At 44.6% G+C, this 10,659-nt stretch overlaps 1 protein-coding gene across 2 annotated transcripts in view; it reads left to right on the top strand.

The window, feature by feature from the left end:
- Positions 1-7,790: 7,790 nt before the first annotated feature.
- The window catches only part of CD3E (CD3 epsilon subunit of T-cell receptor complex), a 12,851-nt gene continuing 9,982 nt past the window's right edge, over positions 7,791-10,659 (top strand). For both annotated transcript variants that reach the window (XM_077777315.1, XM_077777306.1), the window contains exons 1-3: positions 7,791-7,856; positions 7,969-8,083; positions 10,566-10,586. In XM_077777315.1, the coding sequence (XP_077633441.1) occupies positions 8,035-8,083; positions 10,566-10,586 (70 nt within the window). In that variant the 5' untranslated portion in view covers positions 7,791-7,856; positions 7,969-8,034. The remainder of the gene's footprint in view (positions 7,857-7,968; positions 8,084-10,565; positions 10,587-10,659) is intronic.

Here is a 10,659-nt window from a genome sequence, read left to right as displayed (position 1 = left end):
CAGATAGAAAACAGAACAAAATGGGACAAAACTTTAGAAGTTGAAAAATAAGTGAACGAGTGCTAAACAAATTAACATGCCAGAAAAAGCTAACTTCTTCTCAAATATTGAAGAAATAAAATACTGTTTAACTCATTCATTGAGGGAAACGTAACCTGATGCATCAGATAAAGACATAACAAAGAAATATCAAGCTTATTTCACTCATGAAAACAGAAACAAAAATCCTACACAAAATATTAGCAAATTGAATCCAACCAGGTGAAGAAAGGAAGAAAGAAAAAAACACTACTACTAAATAGTTATACAAAAATGTTTAGTATTAGGAAATCTATAAATGTAATTGAGCACATAAATAGATTAAGAGGTCACAGTTACATAACAATGTTTAAATATTAGGAAACCTATAAATGTAATTGACCACAAAAACAGATTAACAGGAAAGACCATAAGAACATCTATGGTCTCTAGATGTTCTCTAAAGAGAAGCAGAGAAAGCATTGGATAGAGTTCCTTGCCTATTCAGGATAAAAACTCTTTGTAAACTGGAACTAGAGGGTGTTCCTTAACCTGATAAAGAGCATCTATTAAAATCTTACAGCAAATATTATCCTAAGTGGGGAAATAGCAGATTCATTCCTAAATTAAGAATTGAGAAGAATGCCTGATGTCTTCACTTTTATTTAGTGTTATGTCAGAGGCCCTACCCAAGAGCTGTACGATAAGAATAATAAATTAGAGGCTAACAGAGCAAAAAAGAGGAAATAAAGCTGTAATTGTTTGCCGATGACATGATTTTTTTTTTACTTTACCAAACAAAAAAATGTAAATAATTAAGAACAATAGAATTTAACAATGAAACTGGATATAAGAGTAATATACATAATATTAATAAACATTTCTATACCTAACAATGACCAACTAAAAACATAGCCAAAACAAAAAATATATATATATATGCCACCTACTATACTACTACAGTGTGAAGGTATATCCAACAAAAATCTAACAAAAAATGTATATGACCTAGAAAGAGGTATATGATATATGATATATGCATACAACCTAGATAGAGATATAACATTTGTAAGAGCCATTTTTATTTACCTAAATAAATGGAGAGTTATACTATGTTTATGTAGTCAAAGACTTAACACCATAAAGGTAATCAATTCTCCCCAAATTAAGTTTATTCCATTTTCTAACAAAATCTCAGCAGAGGTTTTTTTTTTTTAAAGTTTATTTATTTTTGAGAGAGATTGTGGTGGAGGGGGCAGAATCGGAGAGAGAGAGAGAGAGAGAGAGAGAAAATCCCAAGCAGTCTCTGCACTGTCAGCACAGAGCCCAGTGCTGGGCTTGCACCCATGAACCACGAGATCATGACCTGAGCTGAAGTCAAGACACTCAACCAACTGAGCCACCCAGGCGCCCCTGAGCAGAATTTTTAGTAAAATTGTTAAGATGATTCTAAAATTTATATGGAAAAGTAAAAAGCCGAGAATAGCCAAGTCACTCCCAAAAAGAAAGACAAGGGTACAAAACTTACTCTATCAGATACCAGAATTTACTATAAAGCTCTAAAAATTAAGATGGTGTGATGCTGATTTAGAGGTAGAACAATATGGAGCCTGCTTTGGATTCTGTCTCCCTCTCTCTTTCTGCCCCTCCCTTGCTTGTGCCCTTTCTCTCTCTCTCTCTCTCTCAAAATAAATAAATAAACATTAAAAAAAATCAACTCCAAATGGTTTAAGGGGTGGAAGAGGGAGGCAGGAGATTATTGGTTTTCGTTATAAGCCTTGCAGTGCTAATCTGACAGTTGTGTGATTTAGATGAAAATATGGATTCATTTTAAAATATAAATAAAAGTTTTAAGACAGAAAAACTCCCAGCATTAACAAAGATATGATGAAAAATCACATTCATACACTTACTGAGTGTAAATTCGTACCACTTTTTGGGAGGGCAATTTGAAAATATCTGTCAAAATTTAGCTGCACATATCCTTTGGTCCAACAATCTCTCTTCTTGGAGTTTATCCTACGGACATACTTGCTGAAAGAGATAAGTGTCTGTGAATTATGTTGCAGCATTATTTGAAGTAACAACAAAAGGTATGTAAAACCAAACCTAGGGGCGCCTGGGTGGCTTAGTCGGTTGAGCGTCCGACTTTCACTTAGGTCATGATCTCGCGGTTCGTGGGTTCGAGCCCCGCATCGGGCTCTGTGCTGACTGCCAGCCCAGAGCCTGGAGCCTGTTTCAGTCTGTGACTCCCTCTCTCTCTGACCCTCCCCTGCTCACGCTGTCTCTCTCTCTCTCTCCTAGAAATAAATTTAAAAAAAAAAAAAGCCTAGAGGATCAGTCAAATAAATAACAGTACCTCTAACCAATGGAATATTTTGCAGACAGTACAAGGAAAAATAAAAAGCTAGAAAGTTCAAGATTTCAGATATGGAGAGATCTCTGGTGATGACAAAGTCAAAAGTGTGTCTTAGGGATTACCTGAGGTGGAGTAGAGATAAAGACCATAGAAACTAAGGAAGTCAAGGACATGTGAAGCCAGACAGAATGATGGCTCATTGGACGTTACTCAAATGTTGAGGGTAGAGAGCAAAAGTGCAAACCAGGAATGTAAGTGACTAATGAACGTGAAGGAGTGCGAGAGCGGTAGGTTGGCAAACCCTCAAAAGAAGAGGGGGAGAAAGCGAATGGCAGGACGTAGAAACTGGTGGTTTATTAGAGAATTGATCCTATCAAGCCAAAATGAGGTTGTAGGGACAGTAAGACAAGAAAGGAGAGATCAGGGGCTCCCGGCTGGCTCAGTCGGTTAAGCGTCCTACTTCAGTTCAGGTCATGATCTCACAGTCCGTGGGTTCGAGCCCCACGTCGGGCTCTGTGCTGATAGCTCAGAGCCTGGAGCCTGCTTCAGATCTGTGTCTCCCTCTCTCTCTGCCTCTCCCCAACCCCCCCACCCCAAAAAAAAAAATAACTAAACATCAAAAAATTAAAAAAAGAAAAAGAGCAGATGAAGAGTGCTTTAGTAAGCTAGTTACTGCTCCGGTCACCTGCAACTTGAGTCTCTAAGGAGACCCTCTGAGGAAACATGTAGAATGGTTTCAGAAATGAATGTAGAATGCATTTCAGAAATGAATCAATCTTCTGACAGATAGGAGGCTGGGGACATGATCCGCTATCTCCTCTCCCATTAGATCAGGGCTGCCCCTGGGGGCAGTAAGTCCCTACTCTCTCCTGCCGATTCAGGATCCTGCCTACCTGCACAGGCTTTTGAGGTGAGACAACAGAAGTGACCGCTGGCTCACTCCAGACCCCGGAGCTGCCGCTGAGGTCATAGATGGGCTGAGGGGATGGGGCATAAGACACTAACAGCATCTCCACAAGGGTTTTGTGCGGGAGAGTGGGAATATGACGGGCTGAAGGGATCATGAAGAACAAAGAGTCAAACTTTTTACTCTTGTCCTACAGGAGATAAGGGCATTTGGAGAAAGGGAAAGAGAAGAAGTATCTTGAGGAGGGAAGGAGAAGAGAAGAGGAGCCAAGCTTTCTGCGAGATAGGCGGTTTGGGGAAAAGCACTGTGTGAAGAGGTTGAGGATTTCAGGCAATCTCTGCACGAGAGAGTTCCAAGGGCCCAGGGAGATAGGTCTAAAAAGGAACAACAGCGTCGGGCAGATGTCAGCTCGGTACGGGGAGGCAAGCCAGAATGAACGGTTACAGCCCTGCATGCCCACTCAGAAGTGGCCTTGAGAGAGAGTAGTGAGGGGAAATCCTCCCCAAAAGCAGAACTTCTGGCACCATCCATGGTCACCCACTTCATGTGGAAAGAGAAGTGGCCTGCTTCTAGAATATATAGAGATTTGTGGACAGTGATGAATGGCTTACTTTATTGGTCAGGGGCCTAGAACGTGGAAGATTAGAAGCTACGAGGAAAATTAGAAGCTTAGGGGCAAGGGAGGATGAAGAAGACACGTGGCTATGGACCTCTGGAATCATAAAATGTGAAGGCCATTGTGTTATAGAACCACCTACCAGAAAACATCCATCACGGAAGAGGCACTATCACACAAAGTGGAAGAAAATGACTCGGCCAGCTAGTGTCAACTAGCTTCTGCCCTTGGCCATCCCAAAGCAAGGACAGGGGCGGTTATAAACGTAGCCGTGGTAGCAGTGGTGGAGGCTATACCTAGGTACAACGGTGAGGGCTCTCCCTCGCCAACGCTGATCTAGATACTCTTGCTGCTGAAACAGTCCAGTGCTGAGCCTCCTGTTTGGGACCCTCTCTAGAGGAAATGAATGAGTCACTTCTTGGCAAGTTAATTACATTGGATCCTCTCCAAACGAAACCTGGAAAGGACTTGATTCATTTCATAGGAACTGATACATATTCTGGGTGTGGATTTGACTTTCTTGCCTGCAAAGCCCACTGGTTCAAGAGTTCACATATTGTCAGATCCATCACATTAGATTCTGTGTAGCACCACTAGGGACCATAGGACCTACTTAATAACAAAGGTACATGGACATGTTGCCACAGGATCCATTGGTGCTATCATATACGATGCCCATCCTGAAGCTACTAGCTGATGGATCAATGGAAAAGCTTTTTGAAGATATAACAAATGTATTGACTCAGAGGTGACACCCAGCCTGGGGCACTGTCCTTCAGGCTGTGCTATCATACATTTTAAGTCAATGACTGTAATATGGGACTTTGTCCCCGGGAGGTAGAATCCATGCATCCAGGAACGAAGGGTTGGCAGTAGGAGTATTCATGCTGACCATTACTCCCAGTGAATCATTCAGGAAATTCATGCTTGCTGTCCCCATAATTCTAGACTCTGTGTTTCTAGAGGCCATGGTTTCCAAAAGCACAATGCTTCCATCATGGTACCCAGCAAGAGCGCTATTAAACTAAGCTGTACCTGCCCCCTACCACGGCCAAGAGACCAGGAGGCAAAAAAAAAAAAAAAAAAAAGGATTCTCTTGGGGAGCCTGGCTGGCTCAGTCAGTACATGTGACTCTTGATCTCAGGGTTGTGAGTTCAAGCCCCACATTGGGCAAAGAGCTTACTTTAAAGGAAAAAAAAAATGACTCGCTCTTCCAGCATAAGGAATCTTTCTTTATCATCAGAGCTGCAGGGAACAGGGAGAATATATACAAAATGCAGGGGTTCACAGCCTGAAAAGGCCAGGTGACCAGACTCTTGGGACTCAGATTCCTCAAGCTAAGTCTTCTCCTAGGTTAGCAGAAGTACTAGCCGAGGCTGGGGGCAATCCAGAATTGGTAACAAAGGAGGGAGATGACTACCAGATGGGGCCCCAGAATGGTGGTATAGTGGGCCCACAATTTGTCCCACTAACCTTCCATTTATAAGCTTCTCCCGGGAAAGAGATCAAGCAAGGTCCTGAAGTGAGTGTTCAAGGAGAGGCTGAAATTGTTATACAGCAGGGGGTGAACCGTGTCGTGCCATGTGGTGCTGCCCAGCCTTCCCCTTGAGGACTGCTCACTCCCCCCACCTGCTGGCATTGTATCCCCTGGGGGCTCTCCACGGAGCTCTTCCATGGGCATTGTCCTCAGCAGAAGCAGCTGCCTTGGCCAAGTTCTTACTTCCTTTCTGGGAAGAGTTCACATCCAAGACCAGATGATGGGCCTGGTGCCTCAGTTCAGGAGCATCCTGAAAGGTCGTCCCAGGCCGAGAACTCCCCGTGGCATTGGCCAGGCTCTCTGCTGCTACCTTGACTAGTGTCCCTTCCCCCCTCAGTCCCCTAATTCTGCTTCCTTCCCTTCCAGATGCTGTTCCTGTGTCCCCTCAGTGGGCCTCCTGCACACAAATCTCCGTCTCAAACTTTGTTTCCCAGAGAGCCCCAGTGATGATGGTGCTTATTCAGAGATAAGAAGGTAACCACGAGAAGAAAACAGTTCACAAAGTTAAAAGTGGTTTTCTCTAGGGAGAGGAGTAGGGCTGAGGTGAGGTGGGGCAGGAGGCTCTCATCATTTCCCCTTTTGTGCCCTTCATTCTTTTTAACATGTGCATGTATTAATTCTGTCATTAAAACCTTTTTTCATTTCAACTTTTTTTGTAAGATTTTTTTTTTGAAAGTAGGCTTCACACCCAGCATGGAGCCCAGCACAGGGCCAGAACTCACAACCCCGAGATCAAGACATGAGCTGAGATCAAGAGTCGTTCACTTAACTGGGCCACCCAGGTGCCCAAGAGATTTCTATTTTTAAGTCATCTATACACCCAAAGTGGGGCTCGAACCCACAAGAGCCTCATATTCCTTCCACCGACTGAACCAGCCAGGCGCCCCTAAACTTTTTAAAAGAATTTGATACTGGGGCGCCTGGGTGGCTCAGTCAGTTAAGTGTCTGACTTCAGCTCAGCTCATGATCTCACAGTTCGTGGGTTCGAGCCCTGTGTCGGGCTCTGTGCTGACAGCTCGCTCAGAGCCTGGAGCCTGTTTCAGATTCTGTGTCTCCCTTTCTCTCTGCTCCTCTCCTGCTCACACTGTCTGTCTCTCTCTGTCTCAAAAATAAAATAAAAACTATTTTAAAAAAAAGAATTTTGACACTGTCAGGATGCCTGGGTGGCTCAGTCAGCTAAGCGACCATCTCTCCTGAAATCATACACTTAACATCTACAAGGGCTGTTTGTTACACCTGCCATTACTGGTACCCAGCACATAACTACAGCATAATAGATATTATATATTTACAAAGTGAGTTTTGCCAAAATGTTTTCTAAGTCCCAGCTGTGTACTCTACAACCAATTAGGTAACCCGTCCAAGCCGCAGTTTGCCCAAGTATAAGATGGGGATAAAAGTAATACCCACCTTGGAGAGCTGTTTTGAGGATTGAATAAGATGTGTTGGCAGAGCCCTGAGCACAAGGCCTGGCATATAATAAGCATTTGAATAATGTAAGCTTAAAAATAAAGGCTGTATCAATTTACACTCACATCCCNCCGCGAGATCATGACCTAAGCGAAAGTCGGACGCCTAACCGACTAAGCCACCCAGGCGCCCCTGAATGTTCTATTTTTAAATATTTTTGTAGGGGCACCTGAGTGGCTCAGTCGGTGAAGCATCCAACTCTTGATTTTGGCTCAGGTCATAAATCTTGCAGTTTGTGGGATCGAGCTCTGCGTCAGGCTCCACACTGACAGTGCAGGGTCTGCTTGGGATTCTCTCTCTGCCCCTCCCCCTCTCTCTCTTTCAAAATAAATAAATAAGCCTAAAAAAACAACATATTTTTGTCAAGATTATAGGCCAAAAAAATAAAAATGGATATCGCGGTTTCAAGCCAACTTATATTTCCAAGCCAAGGGGGTTTTTTACTAAAATGTCTGTACCTCGCTGTTCCCTGGAGGACACACCATAAAGTAAGCAAGGGGGCGCCTGGCTGGCTGAGTGGGTGGAGCATGCCACTTCTGATCTCAGGGTTGTAAATTCGAGCCCCATGTTGGGGGTAGAGATTACTTAAAATCCTTTTTTTTTTTTAAGCAAATATTTAGTGCTTCCTTCCTTGTCACAGCTTATTTGGGGAGAGGGAGTATTTGAGAAGGGGGGTCCCAATGGGCAGTTACATCGTACAAGGCCCCGGGGCAGTTAAATTGCAGGTATTTTTCGTTTCACCCTCAGGTTTTGCCAAAGGCTCTTGCTTGTGCTATGGGAAGACGCAGATCTGGGGCCCATCTCTCCCCAGCCAACCCAGGTGGCTGCCTCTGCCTCGAACGTTTCCAAGTGACGTAGGCCCCGCAGGCCCAGAGCCCCTGCACACTTCCTGTGTGGGGTTCAGAAACTCGCCTCCCCTCCCAGCCTTAGGTGCCTGCTTCGGAAAATGGTGAGTCTCCCCCTAACATGGCTCCCTTTTTCATCCGGGCACTGGGAACAATGCCCTCAAGGTCCTCACCTGCTGCAGGGGGGTTGAAAAAGTCCTCCGGTTTCTTTTTCAGAAGTAATAAGCCACCAGGCTCCGCCATCTTAGGTAGAATACGACGTATCCATCCGGTGAGAGAATAATGGAACAGAAAAACCTCTGGAGAGTTCTGGGACTCTGTCTCCTGTCGGGTAAGTAGGATGGAATGAGAAAGGGGCATATTTCTCCAGACTGTGGGAGGCTCAACAGCCTCCCTTGGTGCTGCCCAGTGGTACCAAGGAGCTTCATTTACCAGAAGATGTAAGGAGCCATTTGCGCTACGTTAGGCTAGGGATCCAAGACTACAGGCTAACCATAAAAGTGTGCTCCAGATGCCTGGAGACGACACGGGGAACATTTGGGTTGGTAGCTATTGAAAACAAAGTCTCTCGGCCTCTAAAGACGAGCTAGTTCGTCAGTGAACTGCCCGGCCCTTAAAAACTAACACAGAAGAGATTAGAAGAGCTCATCTCCACCACTTGTGAGGAGAGCAGAGCGCTGAACCCAAACTGTGGAGGGTATAGCAAGCTTGGTCTCCAAGAGACAAACCACACCTTATAATTTTCAGTCCTTTTCAGGTGACTAAGAACTTTCAATTAACCTAGTCCTTTTTGAAGCGAGGGAGAATATAAGTGGAGAAATAACCAAGAGCAATTCCACATCTCATAGGAGATAAGNACCATAAAAGTGTGCTCCAGATGCCTGGAGACGACACGGGGAACATTTGGGTTGGTAGCTATTGAAAACAAAGTCTCTCGGCCTCTAAAGACGAGCTAGTTCGTCAGTGAACTGCCCGGCCCTTAAAAACTAACACAGAAGAGATTAGAAGAGCTCATCTCCACCACTTGTGAGGAGAGCAGAGCGCTGAACCCAAACTGTGGAGGGTATAGCAAGCTTGGTCTCCAAGAGACAAACCACACCTTATAATTTTCAGTCCTTTTCAGGTGACTAAGAACTTTCAATTAACCTAGTCCTTTTTGAAGCGAGGGAGAATATAAGTGGAGAAATAACCAAGAGCAATTCCACATCTCATAGGAGATAAGATTTAAGAAAGAAAGAAAGAGAAAGAAAGAAAGAAAGAAAGAAAGAAAGAAAGAAAGAAAAGGTTGCCATTTGTTAGGTGCCAGAGACTGTACACAGAAAACTTCTTTACACAACTGATTTAATTCTTACCGTCACCATGAAAGGCGACCCTTACATCCCCTATTTTACACATGAGGAAACTGATAGGCAACGATGTTACATGACTTGTTGAAAACCCGCACAGCTGGTCAGGGCTAAAGCTGACCTCGGAAGACTGTCCGTCTAGAAGGCCTGGGCACTTCAAGGCTCCTCGATGCAAAATGGTTCAGGACGGTTTTATTTCAGAGGCCTAGAAAATGCTATCAGAGCCGGGGCTCCTATCTCAGAGGGCCACAGCCACGATGTGTCACTTCTTGCTTCCCTCGGAGTTTCTCAGGCTTGAATGCTCACGCAAATCACCTGGGATTCTAGAGCTCGTTTCCATAGGACCGAAGCAGGGATTGCGATTCCGCCTTTTGAGTGAGCTCTTGTGCTTCTAGTCCAAGGAACACATTTTGAGTGTCAAGGGGCAAGGCGCGACTCCTGCAAGGAGATGTCAGGCATTTCCTTTTTTTTTTTAATGTTTTATTTATTTCTGAGAGAGAGAGAGACAGGGTGAGCAAGGGAGGGTCAGAGAGAGAGGGAGACACAGAATCTGAAGCAGGTTCCGGGCTCTGAGGTGTCAGCACAGAGCCCGACGTGGGGCTCGAACCCATGAACCGTGAGATCATGACCTGAGCTGAAGTCAGACGCCCAACTGACTGAGCCACCCAGGCGCCCCAAAGTCAGGCATTTCCTAAGATGGGGGTAGGGGAGGCTTGAGAGAGAGCAAGACTGGATATCAAAGTCCCAGGCATCCCTAAAGATTTGGCATCATGAGAATGTGCCCAGTCTGCTCTGGATATAGATGGGCACTGGGCAGGTGGCAGCGTCTCACTTGATGCAGAGGCTGTTGGCAAAACAGAGGTCCAAGTCTCTGGAGGACTTAAAAACAGCATTAGGGGAACTGGTCCTCGTAATGAACCCAAGCTATTGCTGAGTGAGGAGCTCAGTGGAAATGTGACCAGGCTCTTCAACACACAGGGTCTCGTTGATGAGTAATTGGAATTTCAAATCTCTCCATCTCGGGCTCAAGCAGAAAACAGATGGAAAACCTGAACCATCAGACAAGTGGAGGCAGAGATAGAAAGAGAATCTCAACATGTGTACCTCAACAAGAACTTGTTTTCCTTCCACAGTCTGAGTTTCAAAACGGAGACTAGGCTGCAAAATTTGTTTGCTATTTCCCCAGTGGCCCGAAAAGTAGCCTCAACTTTTTCTAACTCTTTCTGTCAAATAGTGAGTGTTCAAGTGTAATGCTAGATGCTTCTTTGCTTTGTTTCATCCCAATGGACCAGCAACTCATGGTCCATACCCGGCAGTACATGTCACTTACCTGGGCTACAGGTATGACTATGGTCCGGGGGTGGTTCAGAAATGGTCAGACTAGACCGCATCACTCATTCTGCTTGGAATTTCAGGCACCCACAACATTGACTAACTCAGTTTTTTTCTTTCTTTCTTATTTTCTAGTTGGCGCTTGGGGACAGGACGGTGAGATATGCTTTCTTTCCTTGTTATGAAATCAGCCCATCAGTCTTTGTTTTTATGAGTGAAAATTTTGTTA

Source organism: Crocuta crocuta, unplaced genomic scaffold (assembly GCF_008692635.1).
Source record: "Crocuta crocuta isolate KB4526 unplaced genomic scaffold, BGI_CrCroc_1.0 scaffold271, whole genome shotgun sequence".
NCBI lineage: Eukaryota > Metazoa > Chordata > Mammalia > Carnivora > Hyaenidae > Crocuta > Crocuta crocuta.
The sequence above is the reverse complement of the archived record's forward strand: the minus strand, read 5'-3'. Positions and strand labels throughout refer to the sequence as shown.